The sequence below is a fragment of the Crocodylus porosus genome, unplaced genomic scaffold (assembly GCF_001723895.1).
Source record: "Crocodylus porosus isolate Cpor-Errol unplaced genomic scaffold, CroPor_comp1, whole genome shotgun sequence".
Lineage (NCBI taxonomy): Eukaryota > Metazoa > Chordata > Crocodylia > Crocodylidae > Crocodylus > Crocodylus porosus.
This window is the reverse complement of record NW_017728906.1, coordinates 106,755,578-106,782,945: the sequence shown is the minus strand read 5'-3', so window position 1 is coordinate 106,782,945 and position 27,368 is coordinate 106,755,578. Positions and strand designations below refer to the sequence as shown.

The 27,368-nt window shown below is 43.2% G+C and overlaps 1 protein-coding gene across 6 annotated transcripts in view; it reads left to right on the top strand.

Moving 5' to 3' along the window:
• The window catches only part of FARP1 (FERM, ARH/RhoGEF and pleckstrin domain protein 1), a 330,803-nt gene that overhangs the window by 34,315 nt on the left and 269,120 nt on the right, over positions 1-27,368 (top strand). For all 6 annotated transcript variants that reach the window (XM_019529722.1, XM_019529723.1, XM_019529720.1 and 3 more), the window contains exon 2: positions 22,198-22,393. In XM_019529722.1, the coding sequence (XP_019385267.1) occupies positions 22,198-22,393 (196 nt within the window). The remainder of the gene's footprint in view (positions 1-22,197; positions 22,394-27,368) is intronic.

Genomic DNA, 27,368 nt, shown 5'->3' with positions numbered 1-27,368 from the left:
CCCCCCCTGTGCTGGGCTAATTTTTGTCCTGTCCCAATCCCCTATTCCACCCCTCCACCAACCAGCCAGTCCTGTCAACCCTCATCCCACAAGCCACTCCAGGTATAGCTGCTTTTATTGGTGATTGCTGCTGTCAGAGCTGAGCAAATAAGTCCCAGTGGAGGGAGGGGTAGGAAGGATGGGGGTATAGGTTCACAAGGGGGAACCCCACCCATGGGTTATGCCTGCCCCCCAACCCACCCATGGGTCATGGTGGCCCCCAACCCCTTGTGGGTTGTCCCTGCCCTCTTCAGCCCACTCCACCCATGGGTTGCACCAGCTTCCCACACATCATGGGTTGTGCCTCCCCCCACCTCCTGGCAAACCTCCAATCCTCTACAGCCTGCTGGACCTCCCAGCTCCTGTGCTAACCTTCTCATCCTGACTTAGCTGATATCAGGCAGCCATTTTGATATGATTTAACTTCTCCCTAACACCCCTAAATGTCTGTACTTTAGCCCATATGCTCAGCAGCCTGCCAGTGATACCAGTTATGATTCCTGGATCAACTGATGCTCAACTTTGTCCTCATATTCTATGAGGACAAGGGTGTGAACTTCCTAGTTAATGTATCAGGTTGTGAAACCTATTCTGAAGTTACACAGTGAAACAATTTCACTTTTTTCAGCTTTGTAACCCAGTTGAAATGTCCTTTTTGCCTGTGCTTGTGTATATTTTTACTGTGAGTTTAGTGAGGGACTGCTGGAGCAAAGGAATTTTTTACGTTTTAGTCTGAATGAGGCAAGATTCACAGCAGTCCTCAGGAGTGACTTCCACAGATTTGGGCTATTTGCTGATAAGACTACCCCCAGCTTTTATGTCCTTTTCATCTAGTAGCGGAAAGGGCTGGGGCTGGGCCTCACTCAATCCAGCCCCAGCTGGAGTGGCCCCAGGAACAGCCAGTGCCAGCTGCCTGCAGCCTCTGGGTTGTGCCACTCTGCGAACCCCCTGGGGCTCCACTTGTCCCCACATGCCCTATTCCCTGCTCTGTACTATGCCATGGTGCTGGTTACCCTATAAACTGGGTTCCCTTTATACAAATTTGATATATGTGCAGTTTCCCAGGAACATGTGTATGACTGCATAAAGCAAGGGAAACCTGTAGTTGTCTATGTGATGCAATGATTATGGGGAGTAAAATGGCCCCTCAGGTAGACTGGGCAAAATTGGAGGAATTTAAACAAAATATCTTGCACTGTGTTTTGTTTTGGTTTTTTTTGGGGGGGGGGAGGGGCGGTTTGGAAGTTACGTATACAAGAAGATGGACCCTTAAATCTCTACAGAAGTGCTCTGGTGGCAGAGAAGCAGCTGTCCATTGCTATACTCTGGGCATGGGGCAAAACCAGGGGAACTGCCTTGGTGTATTTCTGCTACTTACTGAGGGCAGCATGGCATAAATTCATAATTGGCAGTACCCAAATTGTAGTAAGATCCTGCCATGTTGAAATTCACATATGTTCTATAAGTGCAGCCTAAATGAGCATGTGCATATGTTTGCTGTCTTCCATGTGCTGACTTCAAATCTATCTAGGAAAGAACCAGGTCAATGACAATTGCTGTCTGGAACTGTAGACTTTTCTTAGCATAGTTTAGCTTGGGAATGACAATACCATACTTAAATGATCACTTAGTGTATCTAGCATAGGTAAGCCTGAGCTAACTTGTTTACTGGTAGCAGTCTGGATACCTTGCTTTTCAAGTGGGTTTTGCAGTCCGCACTGAGTTCTGGGTTGTCATAACAATGTTTTAGCTTTTCAGTGTGGACGTACATACATGCAGAGCTGTTTCAAAAGAGGAACATTTCAAAAGGACAGTGGCTGTTACAGATTTCCCTTGCTTTATGCAGGTTCTGTATGTGTGAATTTGGTCTTATGCAATGACCCTTTTTATACCAAATATTCGTAATATGTGATGTAATTTCACTCTTATGCGATCTGTGTGGTGGAAACCCAGAGTCAGCTGCTTTGTGTAGTGCATTGTGGGAGTGCTTTGCACCAAAATATAGTCTCCTATGTGGATCTGTGATCCTTGCTCGTTGTCTGCGACACATGTTTCTATAGTTGCCATCCCCATTATACCAGTGCCCTGTGTTTGTGTGCACTGTCTGCTGTTGGAGAGTACCAAAATTGTCTTGTGAAAGTGGTAGAAGTGGGTCTGAGAGTCAGTACAGTTGAGGTCTTGGAACATATCCCTGTTGGTTACATTGTAAAGTGGGTTCCCTTTATGCGAATTCGAATTTACGCTGTTTTCCAGGAACGCATGTACAGCATAAAGCAAGGGAAACCTATACATTCTGGAAATGAAACATGTAGCCAAACCTCTCCAACTTTAACTCTAGATGAAGTAGTATTAAAGTCAGAGTGAATTTGCTTTTTCTGTATTGTTCTTGGCTCATTCCTGCACTGCATTACATCTGCTGCCCTTTTTGAAAGGGCTCCAAATGTCTATACCCATTATCTGAGCTAGCTTGCTTGGGTGTATTTACATTATTCTGCAATCTCTACTGTAGACTTACTTGTAGAAAGCAGGGTTAAACACTGGTGGTGTTGAGTACTGGCTGCACTGTTGGTGTCATTATGATGGGTGGTAGATTGTTTTTTTTTCCTCTTCAAAAAAAGAAAAATGTGTTGACTGACTGTTTTTGCTAGTGGGAGTCCCAGATGCTCTTAGATCTCTCTCCCCAGACAGGAAGGGCATGGATCAGAATTACAGGTGGTAGCTTGGATTTCCTGCATTGCTTCCTGTTGAATAAATGGGCCAAAATCTGAGAAGGGGCAAGTGTTGTATTACAGGACCTGTGTTCAGAATACAGTTCCTGGTGTTCTCCACATACACTTAGTGCACTCAGCTGATAGTTTCTTGCAACCAGAGGAAGTGAATTCTGGATGACAATGATGGTGTTCTGAGTTGACTGAGCCATTTGGAAACTGGACAAATTCTGAATTGAGGCTTTAGAGGCTGTCAAAAATGAGGAGTAGATTCTGCTGGCATCTTTTGTGACTAAGGTTTAGATTCAGTGTATACAATTTTGAATAAAACACTTGGCTTTTATATGTTCTTTTGCTAACACTAGCATTTTCCTATCCTTTCTCCAACTGCTGCTGCTTTTGATATCGGAGCCATGACTAACTTTTTTGGCTACAGGGAGAATTGCTGGTGAGGTAAAGCATTCGTTAGGGGATGGTTTTGATTTGGTTACAGAATGTTTTGTAATTGGCCATGCTCATGACATTTTTGTGAGTGAGTTAGAATGATTGTTGCTTGTTCCCTGGAAATAAGAGTGCTCTGCCTCCTACCTGAAGAAGTTAGTGTAGGATAGAGTGGGTAATTCTTTTCCTTTTTTTTCATGTGCAGTCTAAAGGTTGCATGAAAACTTCTGCTAAGAGACCCATTAGGGTAAAGCTGTATTAGGTTACGTATCTAGAGAATTTGGTTCAATGATAAGGTTGTTCCTCCGTGAAACATCCTAAGTTAGCACAGTGTGGCCTTTTCCTAAATGTGTTGTAGGGTGTTGACAAATGCACAGCTCCCCATTGTAATTTGACGCATCACAGGAAGCACAATGAGTTACAGCGATCCCCCTGACCCAACAGATGCTTGCTGTTTGGTCCAGGGGCCTGGGGGAACAAGCTCCAGTTTGGAGTGGCTGTGTATCTGCAGCCTGTCTCCCTTTGCCCTGTTTCTCCCTTCCCCTTCCCCTCCCTCTTCCAGCTCTGGTACTATCTTCAGAATGGGAAGGGAGGGGAGAGAGCTCTGGAATTTGCCCACCCTATGCTGGAGAGTGGGGCAGATGGATTGGAGCCCCTCTGCCTCGGAAGGCGGGGGGGCGGCAGGGACCTCCTATCTACCTGCACCACCCTCCAGTGCAGTCAGGACAAACCCCAGATGGAATTTTCTCCTCTTCCTTTCCCCCCTCCCATTCTGAAGACAGCATCAGCCCAGCTCTGCTCCCCTGTGCACTGACAGATGTTAAAGAAGGTGCTCTGCTTTGGAGCACCTTCATTTGAACCCTCACGTAATGAGAGTTCAGATCATCATGCAATCAGGCACTTTTAAAGTACTCTGCAGCCATGTACTTCCGTCAGGGCACAGCTGTAGAGCACTTCAGGGGGCCAATCACCTGACACAATGTCAGTCCCATCAGTGCCCATAGTGACAGCACTCCCTTAAGTTGCTCAGAGAACTTCACTGCCCAAACCAGACTTTGTATGCTCACGCTATGTGAGAATCATGTGCTTCTCTTCTGATCAAAAGCAGCAAATGCCAACACACTTTGATAACTTTTCTGCTTTATAATCAAACTTTACAGCTGGTTAAATACCATGTTAACAAATCATAGCAACAAATATCCAAGCTACAGTCTTTGTCCAAAGCAAAGTGTTCATATTCAGGAAGTATAAAATTAGATGCAACATCGCCTGAGCCATTCAAATTAATATCCACCATATTGTTACTAATTTTCCTTTTAATATTCATTCTAGAAGTCACAGCATCTTAACATATTATATACTTAAAGTATTATATTGTCTATGTATTGGATTATGTACAATATATTGTATACAATAAATATAAATACCATACACAAAGTGAGAGAAAAGGATTTTTGTGGGTAATAGCTTGTATTGAACCAACTGTGGGGTTAGGATAGACTTACATAAGCTTTTCGATTCTGATACACTGCTTTCAGAAACTTGTCTAAATCTGTCTCAACCCTGCAGTTGGTTCACTTTTACCCACAAAAATCCTTGCCTTGCATATTTCCTGTGCCGTCACAGTAGCAACATCACTTTAACACTACTACATACAAAAATGAATTTAAAGAATATCTGACGACTGAAAATTGAAACATTAAAAACTTAGAAAATGCCATAATTACTGGTGTCTGTGCAATCTTAATCATGCCTTCTTATGCGCATGAAGTATAATACAGTTTTCTTACATGAAATAGCCATGTACCACTTTGCATAGAATTGATCTGTTCTGAAGATGACTTGGGTCTATATAAGATTGGAGGCTGTTAGTCGGATTTGGGCCTCAATTTTCTATGGAAGCCAATGAAGTGGATTTCAGGAGGATAAAAAATGGTCTTGTGCTTTGAAGAATTAGATTGAATTCCTGCCTTTTACAAAAACTTTGTTTCATGCCAAGATGTCACTTTTCAAACATGACACTGACAGTGTGTGCCTCATTTCCTTGGTGCCCAGTTTGAGACCCGAGTTCTCATTAAAGAAGTGCTGAGAGCACTGAGGTACAACTGAGATCAGTCCAGCTATGTTTAAATATTCAAAGTACTAGAAAATGCTAAGTTCTATGGGGAAATTTTGGGTGCTAAGTGCCTCCATTTGAGAAAGTAGTGGATATTTGGAACCTTAATCTTGAGATTAAAAACATTTCAAGTATTTAGAGTGCTAATTTATGCCTGTTGATCCCGGATAAAATAATACCATCAAGAAAAATCTCAAGAAAGCTTAAAATCCAGCTTTATAGAACAAGTTATAGTCAATTTATAAATCTATCCTTTTGTATGGATGTGAGTCTTGGGCCCTGACAAAGGCAAATGGAGAAAAGGTGCAAGTGTTTGTAAACAAAGTGCTAAGAAAAATATTTGGTAGTATATAAGACAACGGAGTATGGAGGAAACAACATAATCAAGAACTTGTGGACCTTTGCAAAAGACCTGAGTTCTTAAGCAAAATAAGAACACACAGAATGAAATGGGCAGGGCATATTGAGAGAACTGATGAGAGAAGGCATGAGAGACAGATTTTGGCAGCTGAGGTGAATATAAAACCTCAAGGTAGACCAAAAGGAGATTATACAAGATAAGAGGAGAGATGTAAGGCAGTAGTTAGGCAGTTTCAGGCCCTTGAGGTCTGTGAGACCAGAAAGAGAGAATCCAGTGTGCAGAGCCTGGCCAGCAGCCAGAGTATGGCTGTGGCCAGCTGGGCTCCAGTCTTGAGTGGCTCATGCTGCCACCATGTGCGTTGCCCCACTTTTTCCTGGTTTTGACACTAGGATCTCCTAGTATCAAAAAGATCCCCCTGCGCTTCAAATTAGCGTGGGGAATACCTGTATGTGTAGGGGGTGTGATGTGTGGCACCACAGAACCTGCTATGCCTGTCTGGACCCACCCTAAGTGTCTTCAGTAACATAGAATTTAAATTCAAAGGAGATTTGGATCCATAACATTTGACTAAGGAAGCTTTGAACAGAGATATGAAACTAATTTTTGGCATCATGCAGTGAATTTGACTTGCTTTTAGCTTTTCTTTTTTATATATTGGAATACATTTTGAACTTTCTTATACTGCCTGTATAATTGTTTCTGTTCATAATAGAAGTAAAAATCACAGTTCAAGTTTAGATGAAAAATATTATTGCAGCATGCCAGTTAATATTCACCAGGATTCCAATACTGTTTAGGAAGGGGGAGGTAGGGAATAGTTTTAAGTTTATAATCTAAAAATTAATTGAGATCCATGCTGAGCTTTCACATAATCCTAATACTTGAATGTTATCTGCCATGGTATTTTGCACTTTCCCGTAAGAAAATTTGTATATAATGTAGACACCAGTTAAAATTTCAAGTTCTCATTCTGTTTGAAGTCTTGCAATCTGTGTTTCTATTGTTTGATCATTCATTGGTAACCTACATCTTGATTTCTTGTTTCAAAAACCTCGATTATTTTTGATAAATCTGATTCCACTGAATTCAAGTGAAGTTTCAAAGCTATATTAAAGTAAAGCTGTAATAAATGTAACTACAGCTGACCTTTTTAAAGAAATCAGTGCCAGCTGACAAGCAGCTTTGATGGTGGTTTTGCAGCAAAAGGAACGTGAAGAAAAGTGACTAGAACAAGAGATATATTTTTCCATCTTTCCCATAGTTGTCACCATGCTGATACCATAAATATATATGATGCATGTATATCAATTTGTTCTTTGAAGTCCTAGAATAGTCAGGTCTTTACATTTAACAGCATCCATAGAGATCATATTTGTGATGGCAGGGGATCTATACAGATTTCCCTTGCTTTATGCTGTACATGCATTCCTGGAAAACACTGCGTAACTCGAATTTGCATAAAGGAAGCCCACTTTACAGTATAACCAATAGGGATGTGTTCCAGGACCTCAACTGTACAGATCCCCAGGCCCATTTCTACCACTTTTACAGGACACTTTTGGTACTCACCAACAGCAGACAGTGCACACAAGCACAGGGCACTATCATAATGGGGACAGCAACTACAGAAACACGTCACAGACAATGAGCAAGGATCACAGATCCACGCAGGAGACTATATTCGGGTGCACGTCACTCCCACAGTGCACTGCACAAATCAGCTGACTGTGGGCTTTCACCACACCAATCGCATAAGAGTGAATTTACCTTGCATATAATGAATTTTTGGTATAAAAAGGGTTATCACATAAAAGTGAATTCATACATATACAACCAGGATAAAGCGAGGGAAACCTGTATTCTTTGCTCTCTTCTACCTTAGAAAATGTTTGTTGATGTAGCTAAACTATCTTCATCGTAGCAATAGTATTCTTTATTGGTATAGTTCATAGAAGTTTCCAGAGTACAATAAGGTAATAGGGGTGAAAGTAGACTTTTAAAATATAATTGCATTTTTATTTGGACTCTTCCCCCTCCTCCTTTTCCCTCAACACAAGCTCTCTTGCCTTCCCTCTGCCCCCCACCCCACCTTTACCTAAGCTCTTAGTATAGAGATGGCCAGAATTACTCACCCTGGCAGCCACATCCGAGCCTCCATGAAAGTTCAAGAGCCGGAGAGCAGTTGGAGGTGCAGGGGCATTCTGAGTGAGCTGGAGCTGCTCCAGTTTCCCCACAGGGAGTGCGCCACAGGGTAAGCGGTGCAGCTGTAGCCCCTGCCCAGTGCTTGAGCTGGCAGTCCTGGGAGAAGTGGGCAGGGCTTCAGTCAGTTTTCCGTGAGCCGCATATATTGTCCCGGTGAGCTGCATGTAGCTCCTGAGCTGCGTCTTGGCCACCTCTGTTTTAGTAGAACCCTGATCTTAGATGGGATGTACAATACTTAATTTCACCACATGTGAAAAGGAAAGATCTTAATAACCCCTTGACCATAATATATTATCCCATCTTCATATGATCTCATTATAGCTGTTTACTGAATTCACTTATTGGATGGAGGAATATGAATTCTCAAAGTCAGGAGTGTCATTTTCAAACAGGAGGAAGGGATGGTTGTCAGTCCCTTAGCAGCGGTCCATCGTCAACAAGGGCAGGCTGAATGGGGACTGCCTGCAAGTGGCTGCGGCGGTGTCAGCAGCTGTGGCGGGTGGCAAATGGCGACCGCCCACAGCTGCCATCCATGGTGTTGGCAGTGGTGAGCAGGGACTGCCTGCATCCTCCGGCAGTCATGTTGACAGCAAAGGGGGAGGGGGGGCTGTGACTGCCTGCAGAAGCTAGTGGTGGCTTTGACAGTGGCCAGTTTTTTTGGGGGGGGGCACATGCCCCCCGTGCCCCTGTATGCTTCGCCTATGCTTCATCCTATCTTTCAAGTTGTTGATGAAGATACTGAACAAAACTGGCCTCAGGACCAGCCCCTGGGACACTCCAGTTGATAATGGCTGCCAACTAGACATTCAACCATTGATTACTACCCTCTCAGCCCAATGCTTCAGCCAGTTTTCTATCCACCTTACAGTCCATTCATCTAGCCCATAGTTCCTTAGCTTGCCTGCAAGAATGTTGTGGGAGACGGTATCAAAAGCCTTGCTAAAATCAAGGTACACCACATCCACCAGTCTCCCCAGAGCATAGATTCATAGATGTAGGGTCAGAAGGGACCTGAGTAGGTCATCAAGTCCGACCCCTTGGCCTGGGCAGGAGTGAATTCTGGGCTTATATGACCCCAGCTAGGTAATTATCAAGCTTCCTCTTAAATCCACAGAGCTAGTCATCTCATTGTAGAAGGCAATCATGTTGGTCAGTTGCGACTTGCCTCTGGTGAATCCATGCTGACTGTTCCTAATTACCTTCTCCTCCAAGTGCTTAGAAATGGATTCCTTGAAGATCTGCTTCATGGCTTTTCCAGGGACTGAGGTGAGGCTGACTGGTCTGTAGTTTCCTGGGTCCTCCTTTTTCCTTTTCTTAAATATGAGCCACTATGTTTGCCCTTTTCCAATCATCTGGGACCTCTCCTGATAGACATGAGTTTTCAAAGACGATGACCAGTGGCTCTGCAATCACATCAGCCAACTCCCTTAGCACCCTTGGGTGCATCCTGTCTGGCCCCATGGGCTTGTGTATGTCCAACTTTTTAAAATAGTCCCTAACCTGTTCTTTCACCTGTTGGCTGCTCACCAGAGGTACCGACTTAATGCACCATAATCAGCTCTGGTGCTCAGTAGTGCCACAGCATGTCTTTTATGTGATGCTGATAAGCACTGGACTAATTCTACTGCGCATTTATGCATTAGCATGGCTTTCACAGTGATATGCTAATATGCAGTAGAGTTTTTCTACTGTGCTTCTAGCATCTCGTATAGACCTACCAATATATGCAAGGCATACATTTCTAGTCATACGGTTTTTGAAAATTTTACTCTAGGTTTATACTTACTCTTTGGCTCTTGTGAGGAGGGGAAAAAGTTCTACTTGCACAACTTCATTGACTTTGATTTTGGATTCAAGTAATTGCTCTTCTTGATTGTTACAAATTGACCAATATTGCAGTAATGCTAGCTACAAAGTTACTTTGTAAATGGCTATACCTCAATGGTGAGCAATTATTTTGGCTGGAAGTCTGCTTAATGACTTCTGGTGAGCTGTCAAGGGCTGCAAAGGTAACCCCACCTCTTGACAGGTGTCCTACCCACTGATCACCATCTTGGGACTGGAAGTCCCACCCCTCACCTTTGCCACTGGGCATCACTCCCCCTTGCTCCCAGAAGTACTTCCTTTGGAGGAGGAAGGGCCATGTTGAAACTGGGAAAAGAAACAAATTGTATACTAAAAATCAAACATCTATTATATATGTTTGTTAATAAAATTAAAATGTTATTTTTGGCCTTATTTACATGTATTTGCATAGACTATATAGAGGTAATTGTATAATAACTCGAAATAGTCCTACTCTTGTATGTTGTGGGAGGATTTGTGGGGTTTATGAAGGGGTGTGAGTTTTGTGGGGAGGTGGGTATTGGGGGTCTTGTGAAAGGGGTTGTGTGGGTGGATGCAGTGTCTGTGGAGGGGATTTGGGTGTGGGGCTTGTGGCTGGGTGTAGGACTCCCCTGCCACATGCCCCCACCTCTCCCTCCCCTATGGCATACAGTCCCTACTGCTGAAGCAGCGGGCTCTCAGGGTGCTTGTGGCCCAAAGCAGGCAGAGTCCCCTGGCAGCGTGCTGCTCTAACTGAATCCTGGAAGCTGCACGTGGCACCACAGAGCTGGCCTGCTGGTGCACACCTTCAAACCAGACCAGGCTGGCTACATGCCTGCATGTGGGGCTTCTGGCAGTGCAGGTGGGAGCTGTGAGCCACCGGACTGGGCTGAGCCAGGGTGGCTCTGTGCCTCCACATGGAGCACCCTTCCCCACTCACCAGCTATCCAGTTGTGTGCCGATGCACTCTGCGCCTCCAAGCAGGGCTCCCAGCTGGAGTGTTGGGATCCCCATGGAGGTTAGGGTAGCCACCAGTCCCTAATTGGGTGGGACAGTCCAGCAGTGGGATCATCCATTCCTGGTCCTGGGCTGCATGACTCTAGGAGAGCATCTGTCCTGGATTCACAGCATCATGCAGGGATCTGGGTTTCCGCTTGCAGGCTGGCAGTGTTCCAGCCTGCAAGGGGCTGCTTGGGGCTGCCAGGACTATGTCCTGCCTTTACATTTCAAAAAGGTGGTCACCCTAGTAGAGGTGGAGGCACAGAGTCCACCTGGTCTGTTGGCACACAAACTCTGAAAGCCTGCACTTCCCACCTTCGGAGGGGCAGCTACGGGCTGGTAATAATTGTTTTAAAGGGAGGCCTTGTGAACTGGATAGAATGGCCTGGTGGGCTGCTATAACTGGTGATATGTAAAGCAATTTTAAAAAAGTGAGTAGGAGTAGTTGGTACTCCTAAAAATAAGGACCCTGTCAATGCCCAATTTGAATTTTTTTTTTTTTTGTTATCCAGGAAATAATGGCTTTGAAAGTATGAGTAAACATTTTTTCCCTCTACATCTATTTCTGTTGATTATTTGATAAAATTTTGTTTCCAAAAATATTTTTTATTAAGTCTCAGACATCCGTGTTCAGTTCAGGTAGGGACTTTAATATATATTATGGAAATTCTACTTTGGCTGTAAGTGTAGCCTTCCTTGTATAATGTTAAAATGTACTGTTTACTAAGTTTTGTGGACTTCTATTTGCAGTCCACAGAGCAGGTGGGAAATTCATTTGCTGTAGATTTCACACATTCAAAGGACATATTCCCAGGATACATAATGTTAAATGATCCTATTCTTCCAATTTTGTTTTCCTGTGTGATGTAAGTGTAGGCCTTATGTCAAACTTATGACAAAAAGTTTACCATTCTGTTGCAGTGTGTCTGATTAGACTCTTTCCTTCATGCTTTTGTAATTTTGTAACATCACCAAAAAAAAAAATCCTAAACTAAGATATTTATGCAGTAATTTAAAATTCAGAACAGCAAGATGAGTTTTAAGCTATTATTTTTCCAAAACAGACTTACTACATTTTCTTGCCTATCACAGGCCCCGAATAAGATGCTTAACTTCGTTCAGAAAGGCCGAATGAAGAAAAAAATACTTTTATACAGTAATGGCTGAATGCAGGTTACATATACAGGGACAGAAGGCCTTCGTATACTCAACAAAATTGGCCTGTAAAGTGGCTTAAATGCCATTTTGCACCACTTTAACGGCATTGCTATTTACATGCTTGGCAGTATATTCTGCTTTAAGCAACTTTGTAACATAGCAAGGGTCCCAGGTGGTGGGAAGGTGGTGGGGATGGTGCACAGGGCACTAGAGCCTACTTGCCTCTTCCGTGGGAGGGCCGGGAGGAGTGAGCTGCTGGCAGGCCTTGCAGTCCCTGAGCTGCAGGGGACCCTGGTCCTTCCTTCTGCAGTGGCAGCACCTTCCAGGTAGCACCTGGTCCAGGAAGTCTCAGGGGGTGCTGCCTCCGGAGGCAGCATGCCACCAGGCCCCATGCAACTCAGACAGGTGGGCAGGCTCTGGGAGGAAAAAAAGGAAAAGATTAGGCTCCTTGCCACTTTTTTTTTTTCTTTTTTCGTCCCCCCTCAGTCAAGCCTGCCTGCATGAGCTGCCGCCAAGTCGCACGGTCCCTGAGCTGCGCGGGGCCTGGTGCTTCCCTCCACAGTGGTGGTGCCCCCTGGGACCGCCTGGGCCGAGTGGTTGCAAACCGGTGCCACCTTAGGGGTACTGCTGCTGGAGAGGGAATCATTGGGCCCCACGCAGCTCAGAGTCTGCTCAGCCTGCCAGCAGCATCCCTCCTGGAGAGGCAGGTAGGCTGGGGGGGGTGGGAAGGATCGTGCCTCCTCAGCTGTGTACACAAGACAGGGGTTTAGTGCTCGCTTAATTGACAGTGAGTTTATAAAACCCACAGTTTCAATTTAGGGAGAATTAAACCCTCATTCTGTGTACAAGCACCCAGAGTCTACCTGTCAGCATCACTCCTTCTCTCCTTGCAAACACCACAGCTTGAGCTTTAACCCCATCCCAGCCACTGCCAAATTGACACTAGCTTTTAGCTGCTCATCTGAAAGATGCTCCTTGTTCAGCAAAGGCTGTGACAGCTAAAGCTTGAGCTGCAGAGTTCACAAGAGAGTAAGTGACTTGGACTTGGACTCTGCCCTATTTCCATAGGGAAGGGAAGGAGACACAGGCCCCAGCAGCTATTACAGTGCACCTATGCCTCCATTCTGGAGCAGAAATTGTATTCCTTGCTTAAAACATACATCCCAACTTTGGATGGCTAATTTATGGGGGAAAGTTGTATGTGGCATGCAAGTAAATATGCTATATTGGACTTTTCAACTGTTGCTTTTTGGTTTGTATCATTTGTATTCTTTTGACATTTTTTTATTTCCTGGAAAGTGTCTGAATTATGCTTTTAGTCTAGGATTTTAGCATTTGAATACTTTCTGCAATTCTGTTAAACCTGGAAGGAAATAAGATTGCTGTCTTTAAGCCCATTCTACTCGTCTTTCATATGAGGACTTACGAATGAATGAGCATGGAACATTCCAGCTGGTGAACAGCTTTCTTTCTGCAGAAAGATTTAATGAAAGTTTTTGGGAAAAGCTTCTAATTGCATCAAAAGATGTTCATATATATCAGTGAGTCTCAATCAGACTCAAGACACCCGTTGCTATACAAGGCACCCCTGGGAAAATGTCAGCTCTTAGTTTTCACGTGTTTTGACTACAGAAAAATAATAGACCAGTTCTTTTGCAAAAACTCAGGAAGACTACAACAGGTCAGAGTATTTGTAACGCAATGAATTCCTGTTTAAAATCTGTAGGTTTGTCTTGTGAATCATGTTTGCACCCTTAATAACGCTAACACTGCATGGCACCCTAGAACACTCTTGAAAAGAGCTCAAGCCATGGATGGTACCTTAGTCGATAACCTTTTCTATAAATAGTGAACTGAAAAACTTTTTTGAGACTTTATTAACCTGCAGTTTTGCTTTCACACAGTAAGTCAAGGCTACTTGTGGTCATCCAGTTAATTATGACATCTGTGCTGTGACTGGAAATGTGAGACTAGGAACTTTTAATTATCTGTCTTTTGGATATCCATTGCAGCTGCAATGGTAATGTCTTCTATACATTTTTAGATATAAAGTAGCTACACTGCTTAGCTTGGTGTTTGTTACAGTTTTGACCATTCTTGCAGAGTGCTAGAGCTGTTTTGGTGTGTATTTAATAAAAAGCTCTTATTTTTAATTTCTTAGTGGGTCTTTTTAAAATTAACCACGTTATCAGCTGTGATCTATTGTTTACTCTTTAAACCTTCATAGTTTTTATTAATTAAGAGATATAAATAATAGTTCTGTTATTAAATTAACTGTAATAGCGTCAAGAACAAAATACAGGTACAGGATATCAGTAACTTTGAACTTGCTCTAAAAGTGTTTTCAGATTGGTTGTTTAAACAGAAAGCACAAAGGATTCTGCAGCAGAATGGGGGGAAAAAGCTTGGAAAGACATGAGTGTATAGTCTCATAAAATTAAAGCCTTTCCTCCGTTACAGCAACGTAGAAATTGGGATGTACTCCTTAATGAACTGTGCTGAAAGAACTTGCTGTGTCTGGAGTGGGGGAGGTGGAGTGGCAGAGCATTTCCAACATCAGGGACCTTGTCTAACAAAGTTTGTAAGCAGAAATGTCACAAACCTCAGCTTTTTTTTTTTCCAAATCGAAAGGTCGTACCTTTTTAGTCTCTCCTGATATAGCAACTGCTTCATGCCCCTGACCAGTTTTGTTGTTCTTCTGTTGATCTTTTCAAATGCTATTAGATGTGGGACCAGAACTGCACACTGTATTCAAGCAAGTAAGGTTTAGATTGGATATTAGGAAAAACTTTCTCTCTAGGAGGGTGGTGAAGCACTCAAATAAGTTACCTAGACAGGTGGTATAATCTCTATCTTTGGAGGTTTTTAAGGCCCAGCTTGACAAAGCCTTGGCTGGGATGATTTAGCTGGGAATGATCCTGCTTTAAGTGGGGGTCTGGACTAGATGACCCCCTGAGATCCCTTCCAGCCCTAATTTTCTATGATTCTATGTGGGTGCACCATGGATTTGTATACTGGCATGATGATGTTCTCTGTTTTGTTTTCAATTTCCTTCTTAATAATGCACATTTTATTAGCTTCCTTGGTCGCCATGGCACATTGAGCTGATGTTTTTTAAAACTATTTCCAGTCACTCTGAGGTCTCTTTCCTGAGGTGTAACAGTTAGTTCAGAACGCAGTATATATAGTTGAGGCTATTTTTCCCCAGGTGCATTACTTCGCACTTGTCAATAGTGAAGTTAATCTGCCATTTTTATTGCTTTTGCAAAATCTTTCTGAAGCTCTTTTCCATCAGCTTGGGACTTGACTACCCAGAATAATTTTGGTATCATCTGCAAACTTAGAGATTTCACTGTGCCCCTCAACATTGATGGAAATATTGAACAAAATAGAACCCCACACAGATCTCTGCATGTGCAGCTGGGCTATGTGCTGAGCAGTAGAATCCCTTCCTATGTGTAAGTGCCAAAAATGCCACACAGATAACCAAAAACTGGCCCTTAACTGGAAAGGAACAGAGTGCCAGCCCTAGTTTAACACAGTCATTGAACAATTTGTAGAGCCTAGCCCCAGAGCTTTTCTGAAAGCCCTATAGGATTCTTCTATTTGAACAGACCATCAGCAGGCAGGATTAAGGATGGGGGCAGTGCATTCCTTTACATATTTTTATCATCCAGTTTTATAACTGATTTTTTAATGTATTTATTGTAAGTTACAAAAGCCTTCTTTGGGAAGGGCAGGATAGAAATCAAAGAAATAAATATTTTGAAGTACCCTGTGCACTTGCAGATAAAAATTACCAGCTGGTAGGTAAAACTATATTGACACTCATGGTGTGAAATACTTCAAAGAAGCAATTGTGAAGTAGCTCAGAAATGCATGTTTTACTGCACTTGATAGATTCTAAGGCATTTAAATAGCTGTGGAATAGAGAACATCAGATTAGGGTAGGATAGAAATCTTTTTACTTGCCATTAATCTACAGTTGTAGATTTGGAATTTGAGATGATAGCATTAAAGAATGATTAGCATTAAAGAATTGCAAAAAAAGCTTTAAAACCGGTGGGTAATAAAGATGTAAGAATTTAAATTAAAACTGAATGGCATGAATTTAGAACATGTAGGTGTAAATATAAATTATTTAAATTCTATATAAACAATTTTAGATGAGATGCTTTTCATTCTACTATGTATTACTTCAACCAAAACTCTCTGTCTCTCTCTCTAAATATACATAAATATATCTGGATCTCAGAATAGACTATATGCTGAACAGCTTGAAATCCCTTTGAAGGGCAATTTTTTTAAGTTTAGGAAACTGATGATAAGTTAATACTCTTGTGACTGACTGTCTTGAGGTTACTGTGATCTATTTTGAGGTTATCCACTAAAGATGTTAGACTTTTTATCATTTCACTGTCATCCTTTCAAAACATACTGCAGCAGCTGAATCACGGTAACATGAGTTAGGGTTATTCTTAAGGCAGTGGTTCTCAATTTTTTTAAATTAAAGGCCCCACTCACTAGACTCAAGGCAGTCCTCTGAAAATGCTAGCTCGTAGCTTTTAACTCATTTTTTTTACTGGAAAAATAACTCAGCAATTATTTTGTTGCAAAGGACTCAAAAAGACTGCAGCAGGTTCCAGAATGGTTTTTTTGTTGTTTTTTTTTTAGTGCTATGGATTTGTATTTGAAATCTCTGGATGTCTCTTGTGAATTGTGTAGGGGTTTGCACACCTAACAGTACTAATATTGAACATCACCTTGTGGCATTAAAAAGATCTCATGGCACTCTACGGTATCACAGTGCTCTGGTTGGGAGTCACTATCTTGAGGAGATAAATACAGACAAGGTCATGGGGAAATTTAGTTCATTGTTGCTGTGGTTTCTCTTGTCAAAGGCAGTGCCATAGCAAGGAAGTTTGGTGCCTGGTGCAAGCCCACAGCAGCAGCCCACCCTTGCCCTGCATGCAGATCCAGAGGGCACAGGCCTCCCTATGTTTTCCCAGGAGTGCTCACAGCCAACCTCCCCACATCCTGGCGCCCCCCAAATGAGCGGCTTTTAGCTCCATCCCACGCCATGCCCTACCCCCCACCCGCTACAGCATTGGTCAAAGGAGACTACTTTGAGGGTTTGTAGCAGGTGAAATAGTCAGCTGTGGAACTTGGAGCAGAAAACAATTCTGATTGAAGGGCTGAAAAATTATCTTTGTCACAGAAAATTTCTAGCAGTAAACTTTCTGGGTCTTTAAGGACAAAGATGTAGAAGCATCAAATCTGAGCACTTCAAACAGATGTCCAGTTCACCGGATCCTAACTGGCATTCTTGCAGCTTTTAATATTTTCACCCTACACAGCTGCTGAGAGGCATGAAAGAATTAGCTTATTTTAACAGCATATATATTGATATCAACTGTAGTGGGCTTCTCAACCTGAAAGTTTTCAATAGGTCCAGAAGGGTTGTGACAACAGCCTGTTTTTTTAATGCCTGCCTAAGTAGGAGGGGAATCCTAGAACTTTTTTCCTCCTGAAGTGATAACTTGTATGTTATAAACTCAAGTGCTCTTGTTGCAAAAAAAAAAAAAAAAAAAAAGCCAACAGTGCACTAGGTTGTATTAATAGGAAGGTTAGTTGCATATCAAGGGAGGTGATTCTTCTCTCTTCAGCACTGGTGAGGCTTCACCTGGACTGTTGTGTCCAGTTTTGGGCCCCATGCTTCAAGGAAGACGTGAACCATTTAGAGCATCATAAATTATTAGGGGCCACAGAGTTGAGACATATGAGGAAAGGCTGAAGAACTAGGGTTATTTAGCCTGGAGAAGAAAAGACTGATTTGATATTAGCCTTCCTATACCTGAAGGGTGATTATAGAGAGATGGAGGTGAGTTTTCCTCTGGCTATAGGAAAAGGAGGAGCAGTAGCCTCAAGCTGCAGCAGTGGAAATCTCCATCCTTTGAGGTTTTCAAGAGCAGGCTCGATAGATACTTGGCTGGGATGGTTTAGTCAGGGATGCTCCTACCTTGATCAGGGAACTAGACTGACCTTGTGAGGTCCCTTCCAGCCCTATTTTCCTATGAGCCTGTGAACTAATCTGGCAGCCTGTCTTATTTCATCACTGCATGCATTTAGGCAAATAATAAGTGCTTTGCTCCCAGACTAAATATTTCTTTATTGAAAGTCCAGTCTTCATTTTCAATTAGGAAAGTTTAAATTTAATTCTTGTTTGTTCAAACAAGTTGTAAGTCAATTTTCCCCTCTGTTTTCAAATTGTAATAGCATATTTTACTGCTTCCACAGAAGGTTCTGGTCTTCTGTTAATGATCAAATGTAAACTATTTTTATTTAGGGACCTTCATGTAGCCTTAGGCACACATGAAGATAACTTTGGAATAATATATAATGTAGCACAAATACTTTTATTCATGATGTAGATTTTTTTTTTGTCTCTTGTTGCAAAACCCACCCCCAAACTTGACACTCTTTAAGAACTTCTAAAAATCCTCAACATTTTTGATAAGGGACTCTGTGATAGATCAGCAAAGTTGTAATGCTGTTTAAAAGCTGTTAAAATAAAACAGCTGTTCTACTCAACCTGTCGCTTTGCGAACCTCCCCTCCCAAAGAGTGTTTATTTTTATTGTAAAAATAAAGTATAAATCTGTCAAGTCTGGATATCCTAAGCAGATGTCCTGTATGGTGAAGCGGTGACTATAGCTCAAGAAATGAGTGTTGATTACTCCTCTTTTTCTAGTCTTCTCTTTCCCGATAACATGGCTGATTTAGTCATTTCATTTGGCATGGCTTGAAAATTTGCCACTCATCACTGTGACTTCTAACGATATGCACTGTGTTGAATTACGTCATGGGTTCTCTCTCACTGTGCTTATAATCTCCAATTGCACATACATACACAATTGTACTTTGTCATTGAGCAAGTATTGCATGTTTGTATGTGGTTTCCATTGGTTTATTTTAACAAATTTAACTGAAGTTTTTAATCATGAATAGTTTCATAGTTGGTAGGCTTGGAAGGGACCTCAGCAGATCATCAAGTCTGACCCCCTGCCATGGGCAGGAAAGAATGCTGGGGTCAGACAACGCTGGTAAGGTGTCTATCTAGTCTCCTTTTGAAGACCCTCAGGGTAGGAGCGAACACCACTTCCCTTGGAAGTTGGTTCCAGATCCTAGCCGCCCTGACTGTGAAGTAGTGCCTCCTGCTATCTAGCCCGAATCTACTTTCGGTCAACTTATGGTCGTTATTCCTCGTTACTCCCAGTAGTGCTCGGGGGACAGTTTGTAGACGGCCACCAGATCCCCTTTCAGCCTTCTCTTGTGGAGGCTGAACAGGTTCAGGTCCTGTAGGCTCTGCTCATAGGGCTTGCCTTGCTACCCCCCGATCATACAAGTGGCCCTCCTCTGGACCCTCTTGATGCTGTCCACATCCCTCCTGAAGTGCAGCGCCCATTTGATGTTACTTGAATATGAACTCCAATTGTTCATATGATGTGTATGACTTAAATATTAGGATTTTTTTCACTGGTTTCAAAAGGATAATCTGCTCTTTTTGGTCAGGTACAGGCATTACTCTGTTACCAGTGTAACTGATCAGAAACCAGTCTATTCCCATAACAGAACAGAAGTTTCGGCACAAAACTGGTTTATACTCATAACAGAACAGACGCTCAGCACACACAGGCTGGTTTAAAAATGATGGAACCTGGTCTAAGATTTGCTCCGCGCCACCACAGGGTGAATGTGGGAGCTGACAGAAATTACATATGTTGCATGAATGGCCACTTGAAAGCTCTCTACAGCTGTACCCTTGCAGAAGTGCATGGGCACAGGGCACTTTAAAAGTGCCCAATGGCATGACACCCTGAACTCTCATCTGAGGGCTCTGATTAAGGTGCTTCGAAGTGGAGCGCCTTCATTAACGTCAATCAGTGTGCACATGGAGCAGGGCTGGGCTGATGCAGCCTATCTCTGTCCCACCCTGCCCCCAGCTCTGTCTTCAGAATTGGAGGGAGGGTAGGGACTTCTGTTCGGGGTTTGCCTAGCCTGTGCTGGAGAGTGGAGGGATAGATTGGAGCCAAGGTGGGGGGACTCCAGTCCACCTGCCCCATCCTCCAGCACAGGCTGGACAAACCCCAGACAAAGTTCCCTCCACTCCCTCCTCCCCCTTTCCCCCCCATTCTGAAGACAGCACTGAAGCTGGGAAGGAAGGGAGGAGCTAGGGGAGAGAGACTACAGGCATGCAACTGCTCCAAACTGGAGCTCAGTGCCCCAATCCCTGGATCAAACAGTGAACATCTGTTGGGTCAGGGGGATTCATGGCACTTCCTGCAAAGTGCCATAAGTTAGTGTGGAGCTGCATGTCTGTCAGTGCCCTGTGTGTTCTGTTCGTTATTGATCTAAACTATGCTGCTTACAGAAAACTGCATAACTTAGATTGATCCCACGTTGGGCTTTCTGAGTGTCTGTACCTAGCATTTATTAGTAAAACATACTGTTATTGCATGGCAGAAATTGGATCTCTGACATTCAGTCTAATTTTTTCTTTTCAGGTTTCTACTTCTAGTTTTACTCTCCAAGCAATTTGCTGTCTTTGATGTATACACCATGGAAATATTTTCAAGTTAATGTTAACCTCCCCTCTTCTTAGTGTTTGGTCAAGCACTACATCTGGGCGTAGTTTTCGCTCCATAAGTGAATATCTACAGAACCAGTTTATATTTATTACTCTTCTTTGAATTCCTTCCAGCTTGTTGATGTTTATTTTCCAAGTATATAGGATCTTTAGACTGGTGGTGATATTTTACAGGTACATTATCATTAATGTTGCCAGCTTAACTTGATATTGGAGTACCTATTTTTGATCAGTTTCTCCTGGAACTATGGTGGCTGCAGCATTTTCAAAGCTCCTTCCTTCCCTGGGAATCATTCTGCCATCAGGCCTGTCTTAATTATAGTAGGATATTTTAAGGGTTTAGACTCGTTCTGTACTAGAAGACTGTTTTGCTTTCTGTACCAGGATGACTAGGTTTCCTAATTCCAAACCTTTTGCTTAATACTGCTTTGAAGGGGTTTGATTTTTTTCTTTCTTTTTTGGACTGAAATTTACAAAAAGGCAGGCAGCTTGGTAGACTGCTACATGAGTGTTTTAGTGAGGGGCTTCATAACATACCTCTTGAATCAAGGCACAGTAAATTGTTTAAGAAGGCTGGTGAGCCTCAGGGGGAAAATATTCAATGCAGCATATACTAATCATTATTAGATAGATGTAGCTTTAAAAAAAGATCTGGTTTGGTGTTAATGTCTGAAAGTGAAAAAGCAGAGAATGATTGGATTTGCTGCTGTATGTTTGTTCAGCTGGAAAGTTACATTTCCATGCCTCTTGTTTGCTACATGGTTGTTAACGATCATTGATCAGCACATGAAAGGTAGAGGAATGGAAATGCAATTATCAAGCTAGACAAATAGACAGTGTAGCAGACTCCATCAGAAATCTTGTAAGGATATCCCAAGACAAAGGGACCATGTGGAAAAAAAAATCTAGGAGGATGTATGAGGTTTGATAAATAAAACTAATGATCCTTGAATTGAATAGGAAGATTCAAAGTTGTGCCAGTTTCTGATGAAAAATTATGTTGGACCACATCATCCTGGCACTTCTCTTTCTAGGGCAGAACTGTTGTATAGTAGAAGCTGACTGTTGTGGATGAATGCAGAACATGAACAGAAACTCAAGAGCTAGACTTTTCTGCCTTTTAAATGGAAATAAGAAGCCCTGTAAACTTTTGTACCCACTTCTGTAATGCATTATAATGAGCCAGCAGATGCTGGCCGTAGGTGTCCTCAGAGGGATATGGTAGGCTTCTTCCTTCTGTTGTCTTTGCTTCCATGTCCAGGATTCTGGGGAAGATCAAAGTGGAAACTATATTGGCTATGTCACAGCAATTTTTGCTTGTCAGAACAAGTGCTACCATTCTAACTCTGCAGTGGACCAGTTCCCACAGCTCTTGACCTTAACCCTAGGGTCATGCCAACATCCACATTTTGGAGCAGCTGTTGCTGCTGGGCAGTCTGATTCTTAAGAGCACAAAATTTCTGTAATTCTCAGAAACTTTTCTTTCTGTATGTCTATCTATCCTCATATGGTAAGGGGTAAATTGCTAAGAACCTCCTATATTCCTATAGATCACCTTAGCTTGGGTCTAAAGCATGGGATTTGAAAGCTTGCCCCATAAAATAGACATTTAGCTTGTACAATGCTAATTAAAATGGAAATGCTATTTTTGGCTGTAAATGATAAGGTTTTTCTGTTTCCTTTTGTCTGTCTTCCTCTGTTAGGCATAAGAAACGTGTTTCTTTAAACATGGGTGAAACAGAGCAGAGACCAACTGCAGGATCCCGGTTAGGAGCTCAGGAAAATGCTGGGATCAGTACGTTGGAGCATGGACAGAAACTGCCTCCAACACCGCCTGGAAAGCTTGTCTCTATCAAAATCCAGATGCTGGATGATACGCAGGAAATCTTTGAAGTTCCGGTAAGAGTTTGAAACAGCATTGATTTGTTTGGGGACTACTAAAAGTGCACATGTGGATCTCCAAATGCTCTGACTTAGCTATTCTTTATTGGCTAATTGGATCTGGCCAAGACTGTTGCTGTCCTATCCCCATTACCTGTATGAGAATGTGGTAGAAAAATGTGAAACAGTAGAGTGAAGACATTCCTTTTTGATTGACTAGCTCCTTAAATGGTTGAAGAAATTTAGAAAGTGAAGGAAAATACTGTTCTGCTAGGTAGTGTTTTCACAAGCAGCATGTGATTTATGTATTTATTTATTTATTTTTACAATGTGTTTTGCTTTTTGTACACCTGAATTTCAGGTGTCTATCCACAATTTCTTCATACTTCGTAGCACTGGTGACTTAAAAAGCAACGACTGACTTGTGAATTTAAATTCTTCCTAAAAAATAACAAATTCTTCCCCCTACCCCCCTCCCCGAATCAAAAATTTTATTACCTTCAGGTGTAAGTACAAGGATTGGTGTAATCCTAAATCAAGCTTCCTTTGCATGAACTGTGTGATTTGGCCTGTTTCTCAGCAAGTGCTCTCTAAGTAAGATATTGCAATAACCCCAGATTTTGTGCAGGTGTGCAAAAGAAGTAATCCAAGACTTGATTTGAACACACCAGCTTTTCTTTGCATCTGACTGATTTTGTGTAGGGAACCTACCAAATTAATGATTACACAATTTTTGCAGAAACCATGAATTTGGTAGGTCCCCTGTGAAAAAGCCTGGTCCCTAAGAAAAAGCACAGGGACCACAAAAAGCAGGAAAATGGGGGTTGGATTGGGGCAGCTACAAAGAGAGGCAGCCTGGCATCTTGAAGTATGAGGCAAGGGTGAGACATTTTCTCAGCGGAGTATGGTGGGTCCCCCCTCTACTCTGGCTGTGGGGCCCTGGAACTCCTGTACCTCCCCAGAGACTGACAGGTGGCCATCTCTCAAGCTCCAGGGAGGTGCAGGACTTTCAGGAACCCACCATGCTCCACCATGAAAATGGCGCCAGACACTGTGCCAGGACTTCAAAATATGGAGGCAGCCCTTGTGAATTGGGTAGGTTCTTAATGATGTGTAAGAATCAGTAACTCTTGAGTAGTAGTTTTAACAACTCCAGTGAGGTTTTATAGACCCAGTGAATTTATTATTTAAGTCTTTTGATATTACTATTTAAGTCTTTTGATATTATTTTTGTGGCAGAGAAAGGAAGCCAGAATATTTGCATTTTTCAGAGGTCACATGATTCAGTATGCATGTTACAGGCTTTAGTTATGCTTTTTCAGTGATGTTCTTTGCGACCGTGGACAGTCCTTTAACTTCTGGCTTAGTTTTTATATCTGTAAAATGGGGATTTACCAGGTTCAGAAAGTACTTTGTGATCTATGTGGGCAGTTCACTGTAAAAAAAAAGTAACATGTTTGCCATTATGTCACTGTCGGGGAATCGGGCCCCAAAGGTCACAGTGGGCCGAGCGGGGGCTTGGATACGAAACAGGTGGGATTAGCGGCGAGGAGTTCTGAGTGGTACGAGACTCGTGTGGTTTTAAAACAAGATGGTTTATTACTTACACTTAGTAGCATAGGTTGAGATGCTTGCTTCAGTTACAGTTGTAAAACAAATGAACAACGAAGGGGTCTGTTGGCCCACGGGGTTCCCGAGTGAGCCCTTGCTTTCTAGCCGAAGCTAGGTGCGGCTGTGTGAAGGAGTGGGGCCTAGGAGCGGCCGTGTACTCCCTAGCGCCCCCTACCGTCACGTAAGGTGGACTCAGCACCCTCGGATTCTCGCCCGCCACGACTTTGATGATTAATAGGTTTGGATGGGAGGCTGCCTTTATCCCCCCGGTGAACGGTGTGAATGTCCCTGCCCCTACTCCATATGGGGTACCTCTGTGTACCCCTTGCCTTAAGGGCTATGCGTGCCTCCAAACCTCCCCTTTAGCATGCCCCAAGCCTCGCAGCTGTTCCTGGACGTTTATTCTGTCCTGGTCCTCCGACCGGCCCTCATTGGCACCCCTTGGGCTCGTCCGGCCCCGGTGCCCCTCTCTGACAACCCTGGGTTTGTCCACCCCCTGGCGCCCCTGGGGCTCACCATGCCCCAACACCAGTCTCCAAACTTCCCGAGGCTATCATGCCGCCTGGGCCGTCTTGCTAAACCTCTGCTAGTCACTCGAATGTCCGAATACTGGTGGATACTGGATTGGGCTCAGGCGGCCGGAGCCTTACCTGGCCTCTCCTATCCTACTGGGTAATGTCAGTCTCTGAGGTCCACTTAGGCTCAGGCGGCCGAAGCCTTACCTGGCCCTTTAGGCCCTTCAGGGTCCCCAATACTGAGGAACCCCTCAAGGGTCCTTTTTAGTCCCCCTGTTACCGGGTTCCTAATAATCAGAACCTGCCCCACTCTGGGACCTGTGCCGCGCCTCTCGTGCCCGCTGCCCCACTCTGGGGCCTGTGCCGCACCTCTCACGGCTGGGGCTACACCCCCCCACTCAGCAAGCGCCTTTTCAGCACTCCTTGTGCTGTGCCCACTGTGGCACTGTGCTCCTACTGGGCACCGGAAACCCCCAAGCTGCTGGGGAGTCCTCGTGAGGCCTCCTCTCACCCCTATAGCCTCACCCGGTCATCTGGGGTAACTACAACCGAAACCCGAGCCACCTGGCTACAACACAAACAATACAGAGCCTCCCCGCTCACAAGGTAAACTCCAAGCCCCTCTAGGGCTTGCAACCCTACCTCCCTTTAGGGTGTTCTCCTCCCTAGCATCATCACAGCCAGTCAGCATGGCAAGGCTGCAACCACCAACTCCGGCTGCTCAGCTCTGCCGCAGAGCTCCTGCTCCTGCGGCCACCAGAAGGGAACTGCTCTCTGGCTCAGGCCTGGGCAGTTTATACAGGCCCGGCCCTGCCCCCTTCTGGTCACCTGACCTATCTGGTTGCTGCAGCAACCAGCACCTGAGCTGCCTCTGGTGATTGGCAGCTCCTTAACCCTCCATTAGTCACAGGACACCTCCTTGATCCTGTGACAGGCTGCCCACTCGTTAGTCCCAGGGCTGGTCAACAGCTCATTAAATGGGAAACGAACAAACGAAAACTGTAACTCATAGAACGAAGTACACGACGTGACGCCAGTCCAAAGTGAACAACCGGATGGTCGAAGGACAATGCCGAGGTCAGATGGCGAGATGATGAGGTAAGTTCATAGTTGAGATAGGTTGGGATGATCAAAATCGTAGCTGGGGTCGATGCCAAAACAGTCCAATAATCAGAAGATCAATACGGAAAAGAAATGGAATCGGAAAACTAATATGCTGTGTGGAGTTATGAGGAGAAGACCCGGGGCCTGAGACCCCATCTCTTCCTGTCTCTCAGTCCCTACTAATAGCAGCCTCTGTTTACAGATTGAGCAGCTCTCTCTCTCTCAAACACTCACACACCAAAACGCCCGCACCTCCAATGCCCACCCCTAATGCCCACACCACGGTGGGGGCTCGCAGGTCTTTTATAGGAATTTAGTGGCCAATCAAATTGCTCTCTACAAAGAAATTTCTAGTCCAATTATGTCATGCTACAGATAGACTGAGCATGCATCTGATTGCTTTCTGTGTAGTGACTGAGCATGCGCGTGGTGAAAAGTAGGTCAAACTTGATTGACAGGCCCATAGGTCACCCAGGGGCACATGCTGGCCATATGGTGGAATTTTCCATAAGCCTGTCTCTGCTGCGCATGTTCATAACCTAACTCTTGTGTTACCAGCACTTAACCAAAATTTTACTTGGACAGTCATAAGTGGGGAAAACAGATTAGGAAAACTAGTCCATTCACATTGTGGAAGATCCGTCTCTTAGTTACATACAAGCTTTTAGTGTTTTTGTTTTTTTCTAGTCTGACTGGATGTTAAATGCATTTGTTTTAGTTTGAGTACCTTTTATTTTGGAAAGCTGTCTACCATCAATAATTGTGAACAGAACTGATAAGGAAAAATAAATTCCTCATCTTAAGATATTTGATGTTAAGCAACTCATTGATTGCACTGATGTTATTTAATGTAGACAGTTCAGAATACCTGTCAAATAACTTGTGCTGGTTGATATTTTCAGTACAAAGAAGGTGCATTTAAAATCTAAGGAGCAATATAAATGTACATTTTTCTCATCAATATGGAAACTTCTCCATCACTCTAGGAATGCACTTCTTAACTTCATGGGATAGTATTCATGTATCTAGTCCTTGGAACAAACAGCCTTTTCAAACAAAAATAGATGCGTTCTGAGAACCCTTACCTCATTTGTGATGTGGGTATATGTTCATTAAGCACTATCTTGAAATGAAACTTTTTCAAAGGACAGTTCAGAGCCAAACCTGGCTAATTACTAAGCATGTTAAGCCATTACAACATTAACTTTCCTTCCAGCAGTTTTTGTTGAAAAACAATATTTTTTCTAGCTACAGTTTTAGAAGACACGTAAGCAGGAAACATGACCAGGCTGTGCTCTCTGACCTTCAGTGACATTTGGAGGAGCTAACTTCATGCAACTTTCTATACAGATTGCTTCAAAACATGTATTTGGAGGTTCTAATTCTGCAAAAACATCTAGTCAAGCAAACCCATGCAATTGCACAAGGCCCCTTTGGGTTGTAATGGAGCTGATATATACAGAGGAGCTTTAGGGATCATAGATCTTTTAGGACTTTAGCATGCAAGCCCTTTTGTAGGAAGTATCAAAGGTCTTTGTATATAAAATAATTGTATCTATTATACTGCCCCATATAGATAGACCACTAGCTGCAATTCCTCTATAAACTTGAGTTTTTGGTCTCTTTCTCTGCTGAAGATGTATGCATTTTTAGTCCTATCCATGTACATTCCAAATTTGTTTTTATTTATTCAAACTGATTTCAGACACACTTACATCACTTATAAACATATTATGTATATTTTTTACTTTGTATGTAAGACT